This window comes from Vicia villosa, unplaced genomic scaffold, assembly GCF_029867415.1.
Source record: "Vicia villosa cultivar HV-30 ecotype Madison, WI unplaced genomic scaffold, Vvil1.0 ctg.000163F_1_1, whole genome shotgun sequence".
Taxonomy (NCBI): domain Eukaryota; kingdom Viridiplantae; phylum Streptophyta; class Magnoliopsida; order Fabales; family Fabaceae; genus Vicia; species Vicia villosa.
In genome coordinates, this window is record NW_026705046.1 from 924,059 (window position 1) to 951,604 (window position 27,546).

The window sequence follows — 27,546 nt, forward strand, 5'->3', positions numbered from 1 at the left end:
GCTGGTTATTTGAAGGCCTTTTGGATGTCATTGAAAAGTATGCTTATGATAGTAAGGACATGCGATCTAAATTAACCGCTGAGATGACTTCATTCAAAAATTGTGAAGGTAGTTTTGGAAGGACAACTCCGTAGAAAACCGAGATCAAGTTTTGTCAGGTAAAATTATATGATAAACTTTATGCATTTTTGTACAATGTCAATATGTATTTTAAAATGTTTTGTAATTTTACACATGCATTATTCTAGATCAATGGTGGGACACTTATGAAACCGAAGCGCCTAATTTGCAAAAGCTGGCTATTCGGATTTTGAGTCAAACTTGTAATGCATATGGTCGTGAACAAAATTATGATCCTATCAATTTTGAAACTCTTGGTGATCATTCTAATTGGATGTTGGAGATTCACCACCATTCTTGACCATTGAGGAGGTGGAAGAACTACACAAAGATATTGCTAATATGACAATCCAACCTATTTCAAATGATATTGGTATGGTATTAGTTTTTGTGATTACAGTTATGTTATTTTAATTTATTAAAATATTTCAATTTCTAAACTCTTTAAATTGATGTTGTTATAGATGAATTAAATTTGGATGGGGTTATTATTGAGAGAGATGTACAACTTAACTCCGGAGAAAACAATCAAAGTAATGATATCATTGACGAGGAAGATGTTGCAAATGCGATTGATTTTGTCGGAAATGGTTTTGATATCGAAGGAGATCCCAATATTGAAATTATTTTACCTCCTTAAAATTAAATTGAATAGATATTGGAGTATTTTTGTTCTAAAGTACTCAATTAGATTATGTTGCAATTATACTTTGTTTGCAATTAGACTTTGTAATTTGTACCATTTTTTTGTTATGTATGATACTTATGTTTAAATTTGAATTTAATTTATCAACTAGTGAATTTATCATATATTTTTCAAAAATTTAAGTGTTAATTATATTTTTTTTTAGAGATATTTATTAAACCGAGTTATACTTATATAGTTTGGTTATAATGACATATTTATTAAACCGAGTTATACGGTTTGATCATGCAGTTTGACCAGTGATCCAATGGTTTGACCGATGAATCAGTGATTCAGTACCATCATCGGTTTGATGACCGGTCCGATTTTTAAAACATTAGGTAAATAATTTTTAGAACTCATAAAAAATGATATGAATAAATTCATATATTCACAATAGTTTAAAATTAAAAAATAATACAAATTTAAATTTAAGGGTATGTTTGTTTGATGGATTAAATTTACAATCTTGGGAATGTTATTTCTTGGAATGCTAATCCTTGAAAAATAGTTCCCATCAATTTGTTTGGCAAGTTATTTAAGTTCCTAGGTAATATTTCAAAATTTTATTTTATTTATAATTTTAAATTATTAAAAATTAATATTAAAATATTAAAATAATATATAAATAAGTAATTATAGGTGGTTACTTTTTATTTTCATGAGAATGTTAGATTCCCACTCACTAACATGGAAATAAATTTTTAAAATTTTATAAGTAAATTTTATTTCAAAGAATAAAAAATGCCTAGAAATAATTTATTAAAACTTCAAACAATCATGAGAAAATGAGATTCTCAACCTCACATTCAAGAGTATTAAACTTATTCCATAAACAAGTTTGAATGATATCTCTTACTTATTCCAACAAAAGTATAATAAATCTTTCTAGTGAAGTAAAATCTTATAATTAAGAGCACTTAAATTTTCTTTTAAAATGAAAAGGAGCACTTACTAGCTCATGTATTATTATTACAAATAAAATTCTTATTCAAATTGGGTCATCATATCCCGATTCATCTCTGGAATTAGTTGGGTAATAAATCCAACTATAGCTGAGATGATTTTGATTGCTAAAATCCCGATTCTTCTCTTGAAGAATTTTTAAAAGGATTTGTTTCAAAAATAAGTTCAAATAGAATAGGGGATCACATCTAATGGAACAAAAATAAAGCTTAAAAATAAATATCTTTTATTCTGTTTCCCTCTTTTCTCCAAATTTATCAACTAATCTAATCAGACAAAAAGTTGATTCTGAGACAATATAATATATACATACAAATAGAAGTAAAATATATATATATATTTATATATATATATATATATATATATATATATATATATATATATATATATATATATATATATATATATATATATATATATATATATAATTACAATTAAGAATAAATAAATAAACACATAAACAAGAATTGGGTTGTAAGCCATTCTGTAATGAAAATTGGGTTAGATACTTATGATTATAATTATAATTAGTATAAGGAATGTTTTCTACCAGTCAGTTAAGAAAATGTTCCGCCACTTCATCTACTGATACTCCGGCCTGAGTTGCTTCGGCTATTCTCATCAACATTGTGGCTTTGTACATCGCTAGGTCAGCATTCTGCGCAAGAGATTGCGCTCTTGTGCGTTTCTGTATTGCAAGTTCCATTGCTTTATTTGCAGCCTCTTTAGCAGCTTCGACCTTAGCAAAGGCTTCTTTATATTCATCCAAAACATCTTGATCATTTGAAAAGGCTGTAAATGAATAGATCAAGATGAGTTTTTAAGGCATGCATCTATAGACCGGAGCATATATCATATGTGCGCTTAAACCCCTTTGATATATTGTCACCTCAAACATATCACGACAAATACGATTGCAAAATTATCTACGTAGACACCAGAAATTTGCATTAGGTGAAATAGGTGAAAATACCTAAAACCATCAAATTAACTATGTTTCAACAGAACTAGAGAAATTCGCATTGTACATTCCCATTAACAACATGAAATCATTAAACTTACATTGCAAAACACGATGAAGTTGGTTGTTACTAGGGCGTCTCCTAAACGATCTCTTCTTTTGCCGCAACGCCTTGAAAACAAATGGAGATATCTTTGATCGATAACTCTGACACAATAAAGTAAAACAACTACGTGAACTTGAGTCAGATAATAAGGTTGAACTACAATTTACAACAATAAACCCAACTTAGTATATCACATCAAACTTAGATTAAGACAAAATATGATGTTAAAAATAGTCCAGTGAACATTGAAATGTTCTAGATTAACTATTGAAACTAAAACATAGATATTGCATGGATATGAAATGAAATGTTCCACATAAAATATGCAATTGAATGATGAGAAAGTTACCGTGAAAATCCTATGCAGCCCCGAATGTTTTTGTTTCCGTTTTCTTATCCAATAATTATGTACAGCTTCTATAACCTTCTTGCTAACATAATTCTGACACCAATAAATCACAGATTTTTCGTCAAAACAATCATCTGCATTATAATGATAAGTCTTCTCCAAGGCATCAACAATTGACTCAAAATTATCCTGTGAAACATGTTCTTGAAACTCAATGTTTAACTTGTTCAGCCATTCTTCATCTTCTGAATCCATGTCATAATTTCCAGTTTCCCTTGTAATTGCTCGTTCAAACTCATCGGCATTTGCGGATATATAATAATCCGGTCGGTTGAAGAGAGCAGTATAACGGTCTGCATAGTCAGGAACTTCACAGACACCTGGTACTGGAATCAATTTGGCAGCAGGAATTGGAATTTCACGCTCCGAACAGTCCTTGTAAAGTCTCTTAAATGCAATCCAGTCTTGATGATTAGCAAACTCTAGCTTCCACCCGTTTATCAGGGAGACCATTTTAACATGTGTGAACCGATTGGTAGAGCAGGGTCTCATTACCCGTTCAGCCTTGAGAGTGCAGCAAGTCAATCCATCTTTCTTTACTGCCAGGTGCCATTCTGTTGAATCAGACGTTTCTTCAGAAATGACAACGGCTCTTTCTACCCTGTAACATTTGTCGGTTTCGACAATCAGTATATTTGTACAACAATAAGATGGAACAATTGCTTCTTTTGAATCCTTCATGGCAGAATTTGCCTCTGAAAGGCTTAGATCAGCGCAACTGTTGGTCGAACTTTTAAGCTTCTTATCAGAGGCAACATCGGCGCTACTTTTTTCCTGCCCAGCCTTTGAATCAGAAGGTAATATGTTGTTACTTCTTTTCTTCATGGAAGAATTTTGTGCTTCCCATATCCTAAGTGAAGTTCTCCTCGTCTGAACGAGGCTAGAGTTCACATTTTCACTTTGTACATTTTGACCGACTAACTTGGAACACTTGACAGATTCATGTGAAGATAGACCCTTATCATCATCGTCATCGTCACTAATTACGATAACTTCAGGTGCGATATTGATATTACGACTCTTAGAAGCTTCTTTCTTGTAGGAATTGCACAGACTCCGCAGTTCCATCAGGATAGATGGAAGATCAATTTCTTCCTCAACATCTCTACAAACATTTACAGGATTGTATACAAGAAAACATGACCTGAACATATATCTTAAGAGCAATGTAGAATGCAGAGATTTGAAACAGAGAGGAATAGCAGAAAAATCAACACAGAACAATGGCAAGTACTGAGTGACCCCAAAAAACTGGCAAATTCCAACAGTTGCAGTAACAGAACCCTGAAAGAAGATTAAACTCATCTGTTAAGCAAGATCACAAGGTAAATAGAACAGGAAAGTAAATTAGTAGATAGATACTGGAATTTATTTTTATTTTTACTTTTACCTTTGGTAATAAATAAAATCTAGCAATCTAAAATTGAAATCAAAATCATATTTTTACCTTTGGTAATAAATAAAATCTAGCAATCTCTGTATCCAACCCATTTTCGGTACCAAAATATAGCAAGAAAAACCCACTTTATTTTTTTACCATAAATAATAAATTCCAGTCAATTAATCAATAAATGTAGGGATAGGTATGAAAAAAATATTTTAACAAAAGAAAAATATTACCAAACATATTAACAAAATTGTCCATCACTAATAAGATTTCCATCAATAAATAAATAAATCACATTAATGAATTTAATATATATTAAAAAAATTTCAAATAAAATACTTCAGAAATTAATGTATCAGATTTGACAGAAAATAAAATATGACAGACAAACTTTAGCATAGTTTCCTTGATTCAAGGATTAATACGAACTAGTAAAAAAATATTAGTATAAAAAAAGCTAGTATGATTTTTACCTGTGAGAATTGTATTCCTCTTGATGCATAGACAGAAGAAATGGGTTCTGACAGAACAAAATCACATAGATCAACAAATGTGAGTCCGAACTTCATAATGCTTCTCAACACTGCGAACAAGAAAAACGAAAACAAACTAATGTCATCATAACAAGGCTTCACAACAGCCACAATCAGAGACGGATCAATCATAATCGATTGTACCCCGGAAATCTCACGACCTTCATGGTCAGCAATTCTTTTTCTCTTTCTGTTATACACTGTCCCGAAAAATCTATCGATGTCGTCAATGTCATTGTTCACTTTCTTCTTCTCCGGTTTCTTTCCGCAATCATCTCCCATTGACATTCTACTGGCTCTGTCATCGCAATCCGGCCACAACCGCCGTCCGGACCTTAACACGCTTGAGGTGTCTCCGCCTTTCACCACCCCAAACACTCTAGTTGTTCTTCGTCTCTTTTCAGAGGACGGCATTTCACACAATTCAACCTCTTCACAAGTTTAAATTTACAGTTGCACAGAGTTAATTCAACTCGTAAACGAATTGAATTTAAGGAATTTCAGGATCAAAGTTGAAAAATCACATAAAATGAAGACAAAAACACAATCGAATAAACAAATACAACAACAAGAAGAGTTACTGAAACGAAACGTCGACCGCTTTGTAAGACCAGAAAAGTAGATTAAAACGGAACAATCAAAGGGGATTAAATTGCAGAAATGAATCAGTGAAAGATCGAAGAAGAGAGAAAAACGGAATGAGGTGTAGAAATGGAGAAAGCGGGAAAGAGAGCGAGCGAGATTTACAGGAGAGAGAGTGTCGGGTTAAGGTTTATAAATGTTAAAAAACAAGAACCGAGACAAAGATATGGAGTATCTACAAAATGATAAGAACTGTTGGATGAAGAAATGGACGATGGATAGGAGAGAAAGAAGAGCTTCTAGAGTGTGTCAGGTATAACAAGCATAGCACACGACAGATATGGTAGGACACGTGAGACTGAAGTTGGTAGGAGAAAGACGAGATTATCCTTTAACAATGTGTTGTGTCAATTTAGGAAATTGCTATGGGGCTAGGATCTTGAGGGTAAAAATGTCAAGGAAATAATCTTTTGAATCTTACAAATAAAAAGAGTTAGATATGCCGCGGATTATGATGTTAAAATGACTGCAGAGTAAACCTAGCCCCAAGGCCCTTGATATATATATATATATATATATATATGGGTCATGCTAACATGTGCCCTTAGGGCACATGTTAAGAGTTAAATGTAGAAATTTTTTCTAATAAATTGTGCATTGTTTTCCTAAAAAGTTTATAATTAATGTGTTTATTACGTTTTCCAATACAAATTTACTATATTTAGGTTTCTTAACATGTGCCCCAAGAGCACATGTTAGCTTTATCCTATATATATATATATATATATATATATATATATATAGGGAAATGCTAACAAGTGCCCCAGGGGCACTCTTTAATAGCTTTAAAAAGTAAGTTTTTCTTGAAAATATGCGTAATCAATGCATCGAAAATTGAAATGGTGAACTTTTGAAAGAATATTTTCTTTATTTAGAATGCTTAAAGAGTGCCCCTGGGGCACTCGTTAGCATGACCCATATATATATATATATATATATATATATATATATATATATATATATATATATATATATATATATATATATAAATGAAATTTTGTTGATGTATTTTGAACCATTGAATTCTGCATGAACGGTTTAAATTTAACTAAATGCATGAATGCTTGAAAATTTGAATGTAGTGAATTCAGATCCAAAAAATACCCTCCTTTTAATTTTACTATTTGCTTTAAAAATGGTAAGAATTCAAAGAATTCATGTAGGGATAAATTAGGAATAGTAGAATTATAGTAAAATAATTATTTATATTTTAGACTATTGATTTCAATTTATTTTATACTCAAAAGAGTACTTTTTAATTTGTTTACAATTCAATTTTAATAATTGTTTTGTTCTAAAAAAATGGTTTTTTTTTTTTTTTACTTTTTTGTTTTGGTATATGAATGTTTGGTCTTTTTAAAATTTTTTCCTTTGTTTTTTATAAAGTAATATTATTTTAGGCAAATACTTATATGGACACAACTCTAACACATGGATTTACACACAACCAATCACATTTTTCTTATTAAATAAAAATTTAAAATAAAATTGTCTCTCTCCTCCATTAAACCAACTATCCCATTATGACAATTAAAAACCAAATTAAATTTTAAATAAATTTTAATTTTCTCACTTTTTATTGCTTGTTCCTAAAAGTATAAATTTATATTCGTATCCATGCAAGTATGATAAGGATGTACCACAACTTCTTTTTGACCAAAATTAAGTTTATATCTCTTGACCAAAAATATAAATTAAATAACTTTTTTGGTTTCTTAGAATTAAAAATACAGATATTAAATCAAGAAAAATGATAAATAAAATGAAATTTAATTAAGATATTAAAATAAATTTATTGTTATCCAAATTAAGACATGACCTCATTATGATGACACATCATAAAAAAATGGAAAGCAAAATAAAAAACTAATACAATTAAAGTTTTTTCTCCTGCATTGTGCATCAAAAAATAGTTCGGAGATGAATCTACAAAATTATCTGTAAAAATTTACGGAGATACATCTTCGATAAACCTCTTAAAGCACTTTGTGCTTCACGAGTAAACTATTCACCCTAAAGTTGCCAGAAAATGGACTAGAGATGCATCTCCATAAAATTTTATGAGTAATTTCGTAGATGCATCTCTAGGATTAATGACCGTCACTGGACCAATGATTCTACATACATCACTGGACCGGAGTCCTACAAATGTTGTGAATGCATGATGCTCAACGTCACAAATTCAACAACCACGGCTAGTCAAATGGCATTACCATTCATTTATTCATCAAAATCATATCATCATTCAAACACACAACTTCATAAACACCTTGATCAACTCAACTCATAATCATCAATTAATCATGTCATCAATCAACACAATAACATTCATCACAATCAAGTATAGAAATACATGAATTCACAAAATCAAGTTCCACACAAATTGCCCTCTAAACCTACCCAAACGTGCACAGTAAATTTCAGTAAATTATAAGAAATTAGAGTAAAATATAAGCTTCCTCGTTCTGCAATCATTTTTCAAAAATACGAAATTTCGTCCTAGGAACCCGTGCTAAGCGCACCCACCACCGTGCTAAGCGCGCTCCATTCTGCCTCGCCCCCTATTTTTGTTTTCAAAAGCGCGCTAAGCGCACTCCATCGCGCTAAGCATGGTCTCCGAATTCTGCAGAAAAACTTGTGCGACCTGCATTAAACCAATCCCAAACTTTTGCCTAAAAACACATTTTTAATCACAATTTTCTTGCGATTTAAGGTATATTAACCTAGTTCTAACATGGATTAACTATTCTAATCACAAAAACATAAATATTCCTCATACCTCCAACAATCTTCATCAAATCCAGACCTTCAAATCCATGAACATGGTGGATTTGACTCTAGTTCATGTTATCACTCACCAATATAACAATTAATCATATCATACATCATATTAATCATATAATCCACATAATTCATCATCATCGTTCATCACACTCATCAAAATATCACCAATCCCTAAGATACAATTATCAACCCCTTAAATCGAATAATACTCATGATAACCCCCTTACCAAAGTTTATTAGCTTGATTGATTCTCCCCTCGATTCTAGTGTTGTTCTTCTTCTCCTCTCCTTGCTCTAGCTCTCTCTTCTTTTCACGTTTTCTCCAAAATTCAACGATAATGAGAATTCTCTCTTTTTTCCTCTTTTTACCTAGTTTGCCTTAGGACCTTTATTATGAAGTTCCTAATATGCCTTTACTAACTCCACCTCACAATATCTCTTATTTTATTTTATTTAAATCGTAATGCTAATTAGAACTATTTTATATAATTATTCTAATTACCACATTAATTCCACTACCCCACACGCATCAACGTAAACATCACATGTCATATTATCTCATCGATAATTCACCGTGACTCATACAATCACATCAAAATATCAAATAATAATCAAATAATTAAATTTAATTATCGAGGTGTTACATGCACGTCCTCAAATGTGACGGTATATTCTCCTGTTGGTAAATGAAAGGTGTGTGTCTCGGGTCTCCACCTTTCCAATATTGCAAGTATAAATTTAGTATCAATCGTGCAGTTTGAGATCTTAATAACATGTCAAAAATCGACATGTTCTAGAAGTGGGATGACCAACGGGTCCGGAGCAATGTACGTATGTCATCGGCATCTAAATCTTTTAGTATTCTAAATTCAAAATGGAAATAATATAAATGAAACATGGGTGAATATATATATATATATATATATATATATATATATATATATATATATGACTAAATTAATTATTTTATAAATATAAATGATTAAATATATTTGATTAAAACTTACAAGCGTGACAATGTTTGTCTTTGTTCCTCTATGAGAATCGTCCATTGTGAGAAGAACCATATTTGAAATTATATCAGGTTATAGGAATTTGTATCTGAGAGAGTGAGGATTGGTGATGCAAAATAAGTGTCTGGGGCGCCATATTTATAGGCGAACTTGTATAGAGGTGAGTTGTTTGCATGCAGAACACGTGTCACCCATAAGCTAAGTGGGATGGCGCCTACAAGCAAAAGAAAAGGGAGGCGTCATTCAAAGTGGCTTGGGACAGTCTAGGGAATGAGGATAGGGTACAGACCTACGTGCAGGATAGGGTGCAAGCTAGGAAATCAGGCTACGTGATAGCCCTACTAGGGAAGCGCCATCCCACTTGACGCCTTAGGCCATTTTATAATAGAGGCACCATCCCACTTGGCTTATGTTTGGCCATGCAATTTTGTCTTGTTTTGTTCAACTACACCTTTTTATTCTCCTACACGAACCATATGCTATCAACACAGAAACACCCAAACACTCAAACACGCAAACAAAATGTCATCTGCACCATAATATGTTATCAATGCACATTTCAATTGTGAGATATACCAATATGATGAATCTGGATTTTTATTTAGAAACACCGATAATATCTGATTTTGTTTAAATAGCGAATTTCTCGTATTTCAAAAAATGTTTATAGGTCAAACTTAAACGAGGTTCAGTGTCACACATCTTCTACCAACACCTGGTTTTTTTGTGAGAACAAAATCAAATTTGATAAGGTAGAGGTTCAAGATGATGAGGACCTTCAAAATATGTTTGATAATCATGAGTATTCTGGGTACGACTCGATTGAGTTATACATTATGCTCCAAGAGCCTCAATTGTCACAACCAATTGAGTCATAAGTGGTTGATCCCATAGAAGAAGAACTAGCTGAAGTAGATGTCATTGACGAAGAAGAGGAAGATGAAGAGTTAGAGTTTGATAACATGGTCAACAATGATTCCGAAGATGATGGGCTACATGAGATACCTCCAAACGAAATCTACACACCACCTTCGCACATGAGAAACTTCAACATGGGCGGAGAAGAACCGTTATTAGATATTTTCTAAAACCCTGATATGCAGTCAGATGAGAATTTAAAAGATAAAGATAAATTTTCTTCAAAAGAAAATTGTGTGATAGCTGTAAATAAGTTTCACATGTTAAACGCTGTCGATTTTAGGGTAGATCGAACAAATGAAGATAGGTACAAAATCAAGTGTGTCCACCCAGAGTGTATGTTCAGGCTCACTCCATCATACACGATGAGAAGTGATTGTTGGGTGATAGGCTCTATGTCCACCCACACTTGCGTTAAGTCTACTTAATCACAAGATCATCGTAAACTAAGTTATGATCTAATATCTCAATAAATTTATCCTCTCGTCAGTAATGATCTGTCATTAAAGGTGAAAACAATAATCTTTCACATCACTGCAGTCTACAACTATACTCCCTCGTACAGGAATACATGGTTAGCGAAGACAAAGACTATTAAAAAGGTATACGGAAACAAAGAAAATTCACCCCTCTTAGATCACATTGTCATACTAACAAGTTTTCCTTCCCTAATCATCATCATTTATATATGATCTCATTGATGCATGAAGAAAGCAAAGAAAATTCTTGGGCTAGCATATTGTGGGAAGAAACTTGAATGGATTATATATGAAACACCATCAAGATCAAGGTAGAAGAAAAGGGAGCTATGAAAGCTAAGCTTGAATTGGAAACTTCAAGGAGCAAGAGGAAGGAAGAACTCTACACTTCGCTAAGCTCACATGCAATTGAATGAATCATGCCATGCATGCAATTAGTTTAAGAATTCAAGTATTTTGATGACTTGGGATTTATGTGTAGAATGATGGATGATCCATGTTTGTAGTTATAGTTATGAATTGTATTCTTGAATAATTGTTATGTTTTTATGAGTTGTATGATGATCATGATTGAACTAAACTACATTTCCAATTATTGAGGAATGAGTTGTGTTTGAGCATGAGTTTTTGGTGTGAAATGTTGTATTTTTCTGTGTTGCAGGATTTGAATCGATTAAGGGGTGTACTTAATCGAGTCTGGGCGATTTCAGGGTTATTAATCGGATAAAAGTCCTTTAAATTGATTCAAAAAAGACAAGTTTCAGTTATGTTTGCTGGAATCGATTCAATTTTTTTTAAATCGATCCAAAAATTTTCCTGAATCGGTTAATGGCCTTCAAATTCACCAAAAACCTTAATTCATATGTTCTAACCTTAATTTAAGTAGGATAATCATCCCTTAAGTGATTACCATGATCCTAACCATAAAACATTATTAAATATGTGATTATAAGAAAGTAATGTATGGATCAGAATTCAGAGAAATTTGTGTTAGGCAAAAGATTAGTTATACCTAGTAGGGAGAATGCATAAGTTTAGTAGAAACATTAAAAGGTGATGAACATCATGACTTCTCTAATGTATTATTATGAATGAATATTAACACTAAGCATGTTTATTGAATAAGAAGTATGCATGTAATTAGATTAAATAGTCAATTATCTACTTCTACGTGGAACTATACATACATATTATTAGACATTAAGGTTGGGTGAGAATAAATGATCCATCGTGACTAAATATGTTCTCTGTTTAAACAAAAAAAATGAGTGAGTAATGATAAGTGTGTTAGTTTTAGAATAACAAATAGCTGGAAGGGATAATTATTCATTCAGAAAATAGGGCTTATAAATAGCCTTACAACCAAAACAGAATCTACTGCTAACAAACTTGAAACGTGGTAATAGTCAGAAAAGAAACAAACCCTATTCTTCCTAAAGAATAGGTCTTTCCTAAAAACTAGGAACTGCTAAACAAACAAAAGTGCAGCTAATATTTTAATATTAATAAACTTCCTAACAATCCCTCCCTTAAGCTAATTCATCTGAACTTAGCTTACTTCAGTAATATCCGTAACTCCAAGGATCCCACGAAGCTTTTCAAATTGTTCCAATTTCAATGGCTTCGTCATAATGTCCGCTGTTTGATTCTCAGAGGCACAGTAGCTCAGCTTGATAACTCCATTGTTTACTAAGTCCTTAAGAAAGTGGAATTTCACATCAATATGTTTACTTTTTCCGTGAAACACCGGATTTTTGGATAGTTGTATAGTAGAACTATTGTCGCACATGATCATAGTTGCTGTTTTTTTCTCAACTTCAATCTTTTCCAACACTCTTCTAAGCCAAACACATTGACACGCACATAAAGCTGCTGCTATGTATTCCGCCTCCGTGGTGGAAAGAGCGACAACCGGCTGTTTCTTTGAGGCCCAAGAAATAGCTCCCGCTCCCAATTTAAACACAAATCCGGAAGTGCTTCTTCAATCGTCTAAGTCACCGGCATAATCACTATCAGTGAAGGCCACCAGTTTTAGATTGTATTCTTGCTTCCTGTAAAAGATACCCAGATTAATTGTACCTTTTAGGTACCTTAAAATCCTCTTTGCTGCCAGCCAATGTGCCATAGTAGGTCTAGCCATGAACCTGCTTATTAAACTAACACCAAACATCATGTCAGGTCTAGTTACAGTCAAATACATAAGGCTTCCAACCACTTGCTTATACAGAGTTTCATCAACGGTAACACCTCCCTCGTCTTTGCGTAATTTTGTACCAGGTACAATGGGATTTTTCACAGCATTAATGTCTTCCATACCAAATCTAGCTAAAACCTCCTTTGCATATCTTCTTTGACAAATGAATATTCCACCTGCACATTGCTTCACTTCTACTCCAAGAAAATGCTTCATTTTCCCCAAATCAGACATATCAAACTCCGACATCATTGAATTTTTAAACTCATCACACATGCTTCTATCATTCCCGGTAAAAATTAAATCATCAACATAAAGGCTTACAATCAAGAGTTTACCTCCTTTTGATTTTGTAAATAGAGTATGCTCGCTAGAACATCTTTCGAATTCTTCTCGTATGAAATAAGCTTCGATTCTGCTGTACCAAGCTCGCGGTGCTTGCTTGAGCCCATATAATGCCTTTTTTAGTTTGTAGACTTTCTCTTCTTCTCCTTTCTTTACAAACCCCTCGGGTTGCTCAACATAGACTTCTTCTTTCAGCTCACCATGAAGAAAAGCGCTTTTTACATCAAGTTGAAAGACCTCCCAACTAAATTGTGCAGCTATTGCAAGAATTACACGGATAGTGTCAAGTCTTGCCACCGGAGCAAATACCTCAGTATAATCAATACCATGGCGTTGTGCATACCCTTTTGCTACGAGCCTCGCTTTGAACTTCTCCACAGTACCATCTCCATTCAGCTTTGTTTTAAATACCCACTTGACTCCAATAGGTTTGATGTCTTTAGGAATCACAGTAAGTTCCCAAGTTTGGTTCCTCTCAATGGATTCAATTTCCGATGACATTGCTTCCCTCCAGTTTTTGCATTTTACTGCTTCTTCAAACGTTGTAGGGTCATTCTCAGTTACCATCATCATTGCATTCAGATTTTCATCATCAGAAAGACCTTCCCCTGTTTCATAATCTGCCATCCATACCGGTTCTCTTCTTACTCGCATGTCCCTCCCTTCAACTAATTCGTTATCATTAGAACTTGGCTCATTTTGAGGTGAAATTGTCAGACTACTTGATTTGTTGGAGCTGCTGTTAGAGATGCTGGAATTGCTGAAATTTCCAGGACTGCCACTCAAGTTATTTTGGCTTGTTTCACCGAGTTCTTCATTTTGATCCGCCACAGTATCTCCTTCATCTCCACACTCTAGTATATCTTGCTTTATTTCTTCAACAGATCTGCCCCAATCCCAACCTTTTTCTTCTTCAAAAACAACATCCTTGCTAACAATAATTTTCTTTGAGATTGGATCATAAAGCCTCCATGCTTTTGATTCATCGCTCACTCCTAGAAGAACACATCTTCTGCTTTTGTCATCTAATTTGCTCCTATTTTGATCTGGTATATGAATATGTGCCACACATCCGAAAACTCGGAAGTAATCTACCACTGGTTTTTCATTGCTCCATGCCTCTTCTGGGGTCTTATCTTCAACCGTTGTTGTCGGGCATCGATTCTGAATATGAACGCACCACTTTGCAGCCTCGGACCAGAAAGTTTTGGGAACTTTTCTTTCATTTAGCATGGATCGGACAGCATTCATAATTGTCCGATTTTTTCTCTCGGCAACTCCGTTCTGCTGCGGTGTATACGCTGCTGTCAATTGCCTACTAATGCCCTGTGATTTACAGAATTCTCCAAACTCATTTGAGGTGAACTCGCCACCCCTGTCAGTCCTCAAACAAGTTATGAATGCACCTATCTCTTTCTCAACATTAGCTTTAAAATGTTTGAAAGTAATAAAAGCTTCTGATTTTTCATGTAAGAAATAAATCCAAGTTTTACGAGAATAATCATCGATAAAACTTAGAATGTACCTCTTGCCACTGTGGGATGCTGGCTTGATAGGGCCGCAGATATCTGAATGTACTAGCTGGAGCTGTTTTGATGCCTTCCACAGACTCCTCCTTGGCATTGTATCTCTGTGTTGTTTTCCAGTTAGGCATGTTGTACATAACTGATTAGGAGATTTGAGAACAGGTAAGCCAATCACCATCTGTTTGAAGGCCAATGTTCTTAATCCCTTGTGATTCAGGTGCCCAAATCGACTGTGCCACATGCGCGCCTCTTTCTCCGATACATCTTCAGTTTGCAAACACATGGAATTTCTCTGTGGCATATAAGCTAACACAAAAAACATTCTGTTTCCACTCATATTAGTTTGCATAATCAGTCCCCTCTTAGAATGATACACTTTACAAGTTCCATCCCGAATTAAAATGGTTAATCCTTTCTCTTGAAGCTGCCCTATACTTAATAGGTTGTTTTTAAGCTCAGGAATATAATAGACATCAGATATTACCTGGATTATGCCATTTATTTGCACCTTTATACTCCCTTTTGCTACTACCGCCATTCTCGTATCATTTCCAAGCTTCACTGTTTGATTGAAATTTTCTTCCAATTCAAAGAACCACTCTTTGTTTCCCGTCATGTGGTTGCTGCAGCCTGAATCCAGGAACCATATCTCTTCTTTCTTTTCTTGATGAATATCTGCATATGACATCAACAAAAGTTCCTCTTCTTCTAATTCAGCATAGTTGGCTTTCTTTTCCCAGTCAGGACATTCATATTGGAAATGTCCTAATTTATGGCATTTGAAACATTCAATGACTGCTTTGTTCATGGGTTGTCTCCCTCTACCTCTGCCACGTCCTCCTCTGAACATGCCTCGACCTCTACCTCTGTTTGATCGATCATCATGAGCCACTTTTAACACATGTTCCTCCTCTTGGTATCCTTGCATTCTTTGTTCATGAACTAGTAAACTTCCATGTAATTCATCAATACTCAGAGTACTTAGATCATTTGATTCCTCTATTGAACACACAACATAGTTAAATTTGATAGTTAAAGATCTAAGTATCTTACTGACCACCATACTCTGCTCCATTGTCTCGCCGTTTGACTTCATTTTGTTCACTAAGGTCAAGGTTCGCCCCAAGAAAGTGTCTACTTTCTCTCCTTCTTTCATGGCCAGCAACTCGAACTCCCTTCTTAATGCCTGCAGTTGTGCCCTTTTCACCTTTGTAGACCCTTGATATTTCCGCTTCATTGAATCCCAAATTGCTTTTGAGGTTCCCTTGTCAAGAATTGTTTCAAGAACTTCTCTGTCAATGGCCTGAAACAGAAAATTCTTGACCTTCAGATCTTTGAGTTTGGCTTCTTCCACCGTCTTTCTCTGCGCCTCGCTCGCCGATGTTGTCCCAATTGCTGCTGCAGGGATTCCTTCATCAACCAGATTCCACATTTCCTTACTCCTTAGAAAGTTCTCCATCATCATTGACCAATAATCATAATGGCCATCGAACTTGGGAATGGACGGCTGCACAAACTTTTCTGAAGTTATCATTCGGCTCACACTTTTAATTTGGCCCCTTGCACAGCTCTGATACCAAATGTTAGTTTTAGAATAACAAATAGCTGGAAGGGATAATTATTCATTCAGAAAATAGGGCTTATAAATAGCCTTACAACCAAAACAGAATCTACTGCTAACAAACTTGAAACGTGGTAATAGTCAGAAAAGAAACAAACCCTATTCTTCCTAAAGAATAGGTCTTTCCTAAAAACTAGGAACTGCTAAACAAACAAAAGTGCAGCTAATATTTTAATATTAATAAACTTCCTAACAAAGTGGGGCACCACTTACGGAGCTAAATTATTTCCACTCTTTCAAATTAGAATATGTAACCAATTCATGATGGTGATGACCATAACCGATTGGTTAGGATACCTCTTATTACTAGGCTCGAAAATAAAAGTTGGGTTTCAAATGCTCAACTTTTTTATCCAAAGTTTTTAATAAACATTTTTTTAAAAGAAAAAAACATTTTTTCTTTATTAAAATTTTAGAAATTGTTTTATTTTATGAAAAGATTATGTTCATAAATAATTTTAAAAACAAAAAAAATATTTCAATAAGATATTGTTTAACTACTAGTTTTAAAAAAAATCTAAATTTTAAAAAATAAAATAAAATCTTTTGTTTCAAACAAATTTTTCAAAGAAAAAATAGAGGCTTAAGCCACACACACCCACCCACCTATTTAAGTTTTTAGATTTTAGGAAGTCTAGGTCAAAGAGATTTAATAAATAGGATTTTATTATGTAGACTTTTTATTTTTGACACCTATAACAAAAATCCAAAATTTTTTTTACTCTACTTAGATAATTGAGAATAAATTAACAAAGTCAGTTCCTTTTATACCAATACTTACTAAATTTAACGTGACAAACCTCGTAGAAATCTTATTTAGGAGATTGACAAAATGCAGGAATTATGTCAGGTCATGATTTGAAGTATTTCTGTAAGTGAGTGTTACATGAGGCTTTTGGCACTAAGATCCCTTGCAATTGTAATGGGCTCTTGAATAAGTTTTTCAACATCAGATTGTTTTCAATAGGGTGTTGAATGTGAGGTGGATTAATTGATGTTAAATATATACATGTTAAATGAGAAAGGAGTGAGGATTACAACATATATTCTTGCAAAATTTTATGGGTAGTTTTGATTATTTAGATTTTTATTTCATCATAATTATTTGGAACAATTATTTTATAAGAAATCAATTATTTATTTATTTTTATTTTTACCAAAATTCATCATTTTTGGGTCTATAAATAGAGATTTGGTTCATTTGATTTGGACACAAAAAAAATCTACTTTTTTCTCTCTAATTTTTCTATTTAACCTCCTAAATTATTGTTTATAGTTTTAAACATCTTTTTTAGTGAAATGGATCCCAACAATAACCCTTTTAACACTCAAAATTAATTAAGACTATAAAACTAGAATAATAAAATTAAATTAAATTATTAAATTAGAAAAACATTAAAATAAAATATTTAAGTCTTAATTATTTTAATTGTTATTAATATATAATCACAAAAAATAAAATAATAAAAGAACATAAAAATATGAAATAAAAGTGGTGGAGTAGGGTGTTGAATTTTATTAAACAAAAATCATTGTAGTGAATAAAAGTTGAATGAGTATTGAATTATTAGATAGAAGAGAGAGAAGATGATATAAAATGTATAAAATAAAAAAGGAGAGTGTTGAATATGTAAACCATTGTAAATAGTCTAAATTAAAATTAAAGTTGAATTATGCCTATCAACATTAGATAGATAGACAAACATAAAAGACTATTCAAATCTTAAAGGAATTACTAAGTGTTCTTGTATTGAATAATCGAGGAAGTTTGGATGATTTATCATCTCTTATCGAATTTACAGTAAAAGTGCAAGATGAAGGAAGAAATGAAATAGACTTGCCAGCTAAGCACTAGAAGCTCTAACTGTTTTTTCAACTGTTTTTATGTTATTGGTTGTTTAGCTTTATGCCTATTATGTGGTGTGTATATAAGCCAAGTTATCATCTTGTAAAGATCAGATTTTGTGAGCAATAAATGATATCAGAAACTTCCTTCTTTTATCCTTTGAATCTTCTACATTTTCTTGTTAACAATGGTGTATCACCATTAGATTTTACATGGTATCAGGAGCAATATCTCCACCATTGACTTCCGCTTCATCTTCTACTTCTTCTGGCTATGTTCAATCAAAGTCTGACTATTCCCTTTTCACAAAACAAAGATCTGCAGGATTTACAATTATCTTGGTGTATGTAGATGATCTTGTTTTAGGGGGACTGATGTTAAAGAGATTGAACACATCAAAACTTTACTAGATGAAAAATTCAGCATTAAGGATTTGGGAGTTCTCAAATATTTTCTGGGACTTGAAGTAGCAAGGACAAAAGCTGGTATATCCTTATGCCAAAGTAAATACACATTAGATTTGATCCGAGATGCAGGCTTACTTGGTGCAAAACCCTGCAACACACCCATGCAACCATAGATGCAACTACACAAATCTTCAGGAGAAACTATCTCTAATCCTACAGCATATAGAAGACTCATTGGAAGATTGCTGTATTTGACTCACAGCAGGCCTGACATTGCTTACACTGTAAGCAAACTTAGTCAGTCCCTTGATGCACCAACCAATGAACATATGCTGGCAGGATTACACACTCTCAGATATCTCAAACAATGCCCTAGACAAGGATTGTTTTTCAGTGCTGATTCGCCTCTTTACCTTAAAGGTTTTTCAGACTCAGATTGGGCTTGTCCAGACACCATAAGATCTACCACAAGTTTTTGCTTCTTTCTTGGAAACTCTTTAATTAGCTGGAAAAGTAAGAAGTAAACTGTAGTGTCAAGGTCCTCATTAGAAGCAGAATATAGGGCCTTGGCTCACACGACTTGTGAAGGACAATGGCTCAAAATTTTGCTGCAGGATTTTCAAATAGAACATCCTAAGCCCGTTATCATCTATTGTGATAATAAGTCAGCATTACACATAGCTGCTAACCCAATTTTTCATGAGAGAACGAAGCATATAGAGATAGATTGTCATGTTGGGTTAGCAGCTAAGCACTAGAAGCTCCAATTGTTTTTCCAACTGTTTTTATGCTATTGGTTGTTTAGCTTTATGCCTATTATGTGGTGTGTATATAAGCCAAGTTATCATCTTGTAAAGATCAGATTTTGTGAGCAATAAATGATATCAAAAACTTCCTTCTTTTATCCTTTGAATCTTCTGCATTTTCTTGTTAACAATGGTGTATCACCATTAGATTTTACATTTACCTACAATAACAATTCACATGCAAGTATTGAAATGATAGAGTAAGAAGCTTAATACGAACTTAAGTGTCAAACTTCTTTATATTGATATCAAAATGGTGATACTATTGTTGTAGGATCAGATATGGTGAAGCAGACAAGGTCAAAATAAATTAAAGGAAAATGAAGACAGGTCGTAACAGATAAAAGAGTTTTAAATTTTGAAAAATCTTACAAACAACTAAAATATACGGAAAAAATTCATACATTCACAATCTTTTAAAATCCACCAAAATAATACAAAATTAAAATAATCGAAATCACATTGTGAGAGTACTAAACTTATTCCATAAATTATTCCATAAACAAGTTTGAATGATAAGTCTTCCTCATTCCAACAAGGCAAAAAAATGTTTGCCTTAGAACAAACCTTCCAAATAAAATAAAATCTCATAAAAAATTAAGAGCACTTGCAAGTTTTTTGAAAAGAAAAAGAGCATTTACAAGCTCATGTATTATTATTACAATTACTATTCACATTCAAGTTGGGCCATCATATCATGCTCCATTTCTTGAATTGAGAAGCTCCTGCATCAATCCATCAAAAAGACAACGTTAAATAAAAACAGGTTATATTAAAGAAAAATAGAAATTAAATATCATTCAACAATTTATACTAAATGCTGACCGGTAACCTATTAAATTAGAAAAAAAATATTTTTCAAATATTACAAAAATATTTTTAAAGAAAAATCAATTTCTTAATTTTATTTATTTATTTTAGATTTTAATTTTCAACCTTACGACCTATTAATCTAAGAGTACAAATCACAATCACCACCGTATGTCTTATATTAATGTTTTAACCTTTAGTGCTGACAAAAATATTATTTTATTTCCCATTTCAAACGGATTGTTAACCTTCTTCTATAATAAGAGTTTGAAAATAATAAATGAATTTAATTAATAAATATTTTTATAATTTATGTGATATATAATTAAATCATTTTTGGTATATATTTACCCTACGGCCATGTTTTCATAATTTTTCTAAAAAAGGATATTCAAAATAATATTTTATATTGCGTATTTCCTTTTAGAAACCATGCAAATAAAAACACAATACTTTTTTAATATAATCGTTAATAAAAAATTAATTCAAATGAAAAAAATCTATATACACTTTAAAAACCTTTTATATACAAACAAAACATTAAATTAACCATTTTTTTCATTTTTCATTTTTGATGACCGTATACAACACTCAATGAATATGGATAGGCTCTCTTTTGTTTGGGGTGAACAAAGGTCAAAGGGGGCATGTTGCTTAAGTTTGGGGTTAAATCGTGAAAAGCCAGTAATGCTCATTATCGATTGCAAAGCCCCTGCCCTTTTGGTAGTGTGATTATTAAGTCTGCCTATGGTATGGTACTAAATCCAAATGATAACATTACTTTTCAATAATTTTAATTGTCAAAATCTATGTTACTTGAAGATTTTTTTAAAGTATTTGTTTAAAAAATAAATTCAAAGAGATATAATGGAACAAAAATATAGCTTAAACTTAATATTCTGGTTCCCCTATTATCCAAGTTACTCAACTAATCTATCCAAAAAAATATGTACATACAACTAGAAGTAAAAAATGTATCTATATAATTACAATTAAGAATAAATAAACAAATGAATAAGAATTGGGTGTAAGGCTTTCTGCAAAGAAAATTGGGTTAGATGCTTAATTATTATACTTACAACTATAATAAGGAATAGTTTCTACCGGTCAATTTAGAAAATGTTCTGCCGCTTCATCTGCTGATGCTCCAGCTTGAATTGCTTCAGCTATTCTCATTAACATTGTGGCTTTGTACATCGCTAGGTCTGCATTTTGCGCAAGAGATTGAGCTTTTGTGCGTTTCTGTATGGCAAGTTCCATCGCTTTATTTGCAGCCTCTTTAGCAGCTTCCACCTTAGCCAAGGCTTCTTTATATTCATCCAAAACATCTTGATCATTTGTAATGGCTGTAAATAAATAGATCAACGTGAGTTTCTAAAGCATGTATCTATAGACCAAAGCATATATCATAGGTACAATTCAATGCTTAAACCCCTTTGATCAATTGTCACCTCAAACATATCACGACAGATATTCCAGAAACAAAGGTGGAAATACGATTAATTATCTACGTAGACACCAGAATTTCACAACAGGTGTAAATACCTATAACAATATCAAATTAACTATGTTTTGACACTAGAGAAATTTGCATTGTACATTCCTATTAACAACATGAAATCATTAAACTTACATTGGAAAATACGTTGAAGTTGGCTGTTACTAGGGCGTCTCCTAAACGATCTCTTCTTTTGCCGCAACGGCTTGGGAACAAATGGAGATATCTTTGATTGATAACTCTGACACGATAAATTAAAACAAGTATGTCAGTCATATGATAAGGTTGAATTGCAGTTTACAACAATAAACCCAGTTTGGTATATAACAGCAAACTTAGATTCGGACAAAACATGGCATTAAAAACTATTCGGTGAACATTGAAATGTTCTAGATCAACCATTGAAATTAAAACATTGATAACTTACTGTGTAAAATATGCATTAGAATGATGGAAACTTACCGTGAAAATCCTATGCAGCCCTGAATATTTTTGTTTCCGTTTTTTAATCCAATAATTATGTACAGCTTCTATAACCTTCTTGCTAACAGGATTCTGACACCAATAAATCATAGATTTTTCATCATAACAATCATCAGCATTATAATGATAAGTCTTCTCCAAAGCATCAACAGTAGACTCAAAATTATCCTGTGAAACATGTTCTTGAAACTCAGTATTGAACTTGTTCAGCCATTCTTCATCTTCTGAATCCATGTCATAATTTCCAGTTTTCCTTGTTATTGCTCGTTCAAACTCATCACCATTTGTGGATATATAATATTCCGGTCTGTTGAAGAGAGAAGTATAACGGTCTGCATAGTCAGGAACTTCACAGACACTTGGTACAGGAATAAATTTTGCAGCAGGAATTGGAATTTCACGTTGCGAACAGTCCTTATAAAGATTCTTGAAGGCAAGCCAGTCTTGATGATTAGCAAACTCAAGCTTCCACCCGTTTATCAGTGAGACCATTTTAACATGTGTGTACCGATTGGTAGAGCAGGGTCTCATTACCCTTCCAGCCTTGAGAGTGCAGCGAGTTAATCCATCTTTCTTTACTGCGAGGTGCCATTCTCTTGAGTCAGACATTTCTTCGGAAATGACAACAGCTCTTTCTACTCTGTAACATCTGTCGGTTTCGACAATCAGTATATTTGTACAACAATAAGATGGAACAATTGCTTCTTTTGAATCCTCCTTGGTAGATTTTGCCTCTGAAAGGCTTATACCGGTGCAACTGTCGGTCGAACTTCTAAGTTTCTTATCAGAGGCAACATCTGTGCAACTTTTTTCCTGTCCGCCACTGCCCTTTGAATCAGAAGGTACTGTGTTGTTACTTCTGTTCTTCATAGAACGATTTTGAGCTTCCCTTATCCTAAGTGAAGTTCTCCTCGTCTGAACGAGGTTAGAGTTCACGTTTTCACTTTGTACATTTTGAGCGGCTAACTTGGAACACTTAACAGACACATGTGAAGATAGATCGTCATCGTCACTGATTACGATAACTTCAGGGGCGATATTGATAGTTTTCCTTTCAGAAGCTTCTTTCTTGTAGGAATTGCACAGACTCCGCAGTTCCATCAGGATAGCTGGAAGATCAATTTCCTCCTCGTCAGATGAAAGATCAATTTCCTCCTCGACAGCTGGAAGATCAATCTCCTCCTCGTCCTCGACATCTTTACAAACATGTACCGGATTGTATACAAGAAAACATGACCTGAACATATATCTTAAGTGCAACGCAGAATGCAGAGATTTGAAACAGAGAGGAATAGCAGAAAAATCAACACAGAACGATGCCAAGTACTGTGAGACCCCAAAAAACTGGCAAATCCCAACACTTGCAGTAACAGAACCCTGAAAGAAGATTAAACTCATCTGTTATGCAAGATCACATGGTAGATAGAAACAGTAAAATAAATCACCAAATAGATACTGGAATTTATTATTATTTTTTACTTTTACCTTTGGTAATAAATAAAACCTAGCAATCTCAATTAATTAGAAATCAAAATCATATATTGTCAATAGCAGAAAGTTAATCAAGTGGTGGACTGGACCAAACCCTATGCAGACAACAACTATTGAGATTCAATTATTTTTCAATTTTTTATGACACCTTTTACGGTACCAAAATATAACAAGAAAATTCCACTTACTTTTTTACCATAAATAATAAATCCCAGTAAATAAATCAACAATGTAGGGATAGGGATGAAAAACAATATTTAAAAAAAAGAAAAACATTAATATAAATTTTTTTATACCAAACATATAAAATTAACAAAATTGTCCCCCACTAAATAAATCACATTAATGTATTAAACATATATTAAAAAAATCCTCAAACAAAATACATCAGAAACTAAAGAGAAGCTAAGAAACACGTTCATATATCATAGACAGACAAACTTTAGCAAAATTTCCTTGATTCAAGGATTAACATGAACTTTATAATAAAAAAAATATTAATATAAAAAAGCTATGATTTTTACCTGTAAGAATTGAATTCCTCTTGATGCATAGACAGAAGAAATGGGTTCTGAGAGAACAAAAGCACATAGATCCACAAATGTGAGTCCGAACTTCATAATGCTTCTCAACGCTGCAAACAAGAAAAACGAAAACAAACTAATGTCATCGTAACAAGGCTTCACAACAGCCACAATCACAGACGGATCAATCATCATCCTTTGTTCCCGTCGAAACCGAAACCCGGAAATCTCAAGACCTTCATCCTCGACAATTCTTTTTTTCTTTCGGTTATACACTGTCCCGAAAAATTTATCGTCATCATTCACTTTCTTCGTCTCCGGTTTCTTTCCGCAATCATCTCCAATTGTCATTCTACTGCCTCTTTCATCGCTATTCGGCCACAACCTGCGTCCCGACCTTAACACACTTGAGGTGTCTTCGCCTCTCACCACCCCAAATACTCTGGTTGTTCGCCTCATCTCAGACGATGGCATTTTCACAATTCAACCTCTTCACAAGTTTAAATTTACAGTTGCAGAGAGTTAATTCAACTCGTAAACGAATTGAATTTAAGGAATTTCAGGATCAGAATTGAAAAATTACAGAAAATGAAGACAAAAACACAATCGAAAAAAAACAACAACAACAACAACAAGAGTTACTGAAACTAAACGTCGACCACTTTGTAAGACCAGAAAACTAGATTAAATCGAAACGGGATTAAATTACAGAAACGAATCAGTGTAAGATCTAAGAAGAGAGAAAAACGGGCTGAGGTTTAGAGAGAGAGGGGGGGGAAGCGGGAAAGAGAGCGAGAGAGTGGAGAGAGAGAGTGTGGGGTTAGGGTTTATAAAGGTTAGAAAACAAGATCCGAGACAAAGATACGGAGTAGCTACAAAATGATAAGAACTGTTGGATGAAGAAATGGACGGTGGATAGAAGAGAAACAAGAGTTTCTAGAGTGTTTCAGGTATAAGAAGCAGGGCACATGACAGATATGGTAAGACACGTGAGACTGAAGTGGGTTGTGCGAAGACGAGATTATCCTTAAACAATGTGTTGTGTGAATTTAGGAAACAGTTACAAACTTACAGTGTCGGGATTTTGAGGGTAAAATTGTCAAGAAAGAATGTTTTGAATGTTGCAAATAAAATGTGCCGTGGATTATTTGACATTTGACTACATGGTTTCGTTCTTACTACTTATCTCCTTCAATGTTGTCGCTCAATAAGCTACATTCGGTTTATCTTTGAATATGTTTTGGTTAAAATATACTCACTTTTGGTAGTAAATCGAAAAAATTAAAATACATTCTTTAAGAAAATTTACCTCCACTTTTTTTTCCTTCTAAACTCTCTAACAAAAGTTAAAAATATATATTTTTTATATTTTATTTTTATTTTATTTTAAAAATATAAGAATGGTTGAGAATTAAGTGTGAGTTTGGATAATAGTCTCACATTGGAGATGCTGTGGTGACTTGAGCATATATAAGTGGGAAAATCCACTCACATATCACCTTAAGATTTTAGGTGGAGAAGTGGTGTGTCTCTCACAAAGGTGTGTTGCTCAAGCAAAATGTCCCAAAAATTAAACAATGCTCCCGACTCGACCCTCCCGCGATTGTTGTGCTAACAAGAATTAAATTAATTAATATAGGGGGTACATTTGGCATAGTATAATTATATTAAAACATTTTACTATATGTAAATGTTGATTTCATTTTTTTTTTATTTGAAACAAAAAGAGTATTCTTCTAATTTTGTTTAAAATTAAATTTTGATGATTTTTTTGTTTTTAAAAAACTGAATTTTTTGACTATTTGTTTTGGTCTTTGAATATTTTGCCTTTTTTATATTTTTCTAATTTTTTTCTTTTACTTTTTTTTAATAAAGTGACATTATTTTAATGATGTAATAATGATGTACCATAACTTTTTTGACCAAAAAAATGTATATCAACAATTTAATTAAATTTATGTCTTTTAGCCAAAAATATAAATAAATAAAATTTTGCCTTTTTCAATACAAATATGAAAATATAAATCAACAAAAATATTAAATTAATTAGAATTCAATTGAAATATTAGTATGATTTCAATGTTATCCAAAACCTAATTAATGATGACACATCATATAAAGTTGAGAAATAAAATAAAAAGATTAAGTCAAATTTTTATCCTGCATTTATGTGTTTCTTTCTTTAAAATTTTTAAATATATATTAATACAGAGGCAAAGCTTTCCTGAAGGAAATTTATGTCAAACTTAAAAGACAATCCTCCCTTTTGTTTTATTTTGTAATTTATTTGATTATTTATTAGAAAATCTAATAGTGTAACATTTAGATTAAGGGCGACAAACATACATGTCCGTGTTAGAATAATAATGTAAATGTGAGTAAGTGGAAAAATAGTCCTACATTGAATAGGAATGTGGTAACTTGAACATTTATAAGTAGAAGAACTCACTCACCTATCACCTTAAAATTTTAGGTGGATAAGTGGTGTGTCTCTCACAAAGGTGCATAATTCTCAATTTTGTATCAATGCTCCTAGTAACTCTCCCCCAACAGTCTGGCCCGTTTAGACACGTCCATCAAAAGTCCAAAGAAAATGAAGTAGGGTGGGGCGGGTATAATTAAGGGTGCAGGCTTAAAAACCTTGATCCGTTCCGCACTAAAAGTCAGAGCAAGAAGGGGCGAGCCTGCAGAAACTACATCTTTTAAGCCTAAAGATACAAATTTTGTGTTAATGTTCGTACCCGCGAAAACCCACAAAAATTAGGGCGGGGCGACGCGTACACATTAGAGGATGCGGAACTAAACTCTTAGTCTGCCCCGCACTAAAGTGCGGCGGACATGTCGAATACGACAGACCCATTTTTTCACCCCTTACCCAGACCATCTATTAATTTAATGCATTGTTGGATGATAGTATGTCAAGTACGACCCATTTATGGAAAATATTTGATTGTTCGCTCCTATCACTTTAAACAAATACACATTATTCAAA

At 33.0% G+C, this 27,546-nt stretch overlaps 3 protein-coding genes across 3 annotated transcripts; 1 reads left to right on the plus strand and 2 right to left on the minus strand.

Annotated features, from left to right (window-relative positions):
* Positions 1–2,243: 2,243 nt before the first annotated feature.
* Positions 2,244–6,036, minus strand: LOC131624821 (uncharacterized). The gene is made up of 4 exons (XM_058895734.1): positions 5,108–6,036; positions 3,188–4,531; positions 2,834–2,939; positions 2,244–2,563 (listed from the first exon to the last, which is right to left on the minus strand). Exons 1-4 carry the CDS (start codon positions 5,579–5,581, stop codon positions 2,325–2,327), a joined length of 2,163 nt encoding a protein of 720 aa, XP_058751717.1. The 5' UTR covers positions 5,582–6,036; the 3' UTR covers positions 2,244–2,324.
* A 12,711-nt stretch (positions 6,037–18,747) lies between these two features.
* On the plus strand, positions 18,748–19,466 carry LOC131624802 (uncharacterized mitochondrial protein AtMg00810-like). The gene is made up of 3 exons (XM_058895716.1): positions 18,748–18,821; positions 18,902–19,020; positions 19,138–19,466. Exons 1-3 carry the CDS (start codon positions 18,748–18,750, stop codon positions 19,464–19,466), a joined length of 522 nt encoding a protein of 173 aa, XP_058751699.1.
* Positions 19,467–21,015: 1,549 nt separating this feature from the next.
* LOC131624854 (uncharacterized) lies at positions 21,016–25,540 on the minus strand. The gene is made up of 4 exons (XM_058895775.1): positions 24,555–25,540; positions 22,519–23,916; positions 22,192–22,297; positions 21,016–21,904 (listed from the first exon to the last, which is right to left on the minus strand). The coding sequence occupies exons 1-4, from the start codon at positions 25,026–25,028 to the stop codon at positions 21,666–21,668; spliced, it is 2,217 nt and encodes a 738-aa protein (XP_058751758.1). The 5' UTR covers positions 25,029–25,540; the 3' UTR covers positions 21,016–21,665.
* Positions 25,541–27,546: the final 2,006 nt, after the last annotated feature.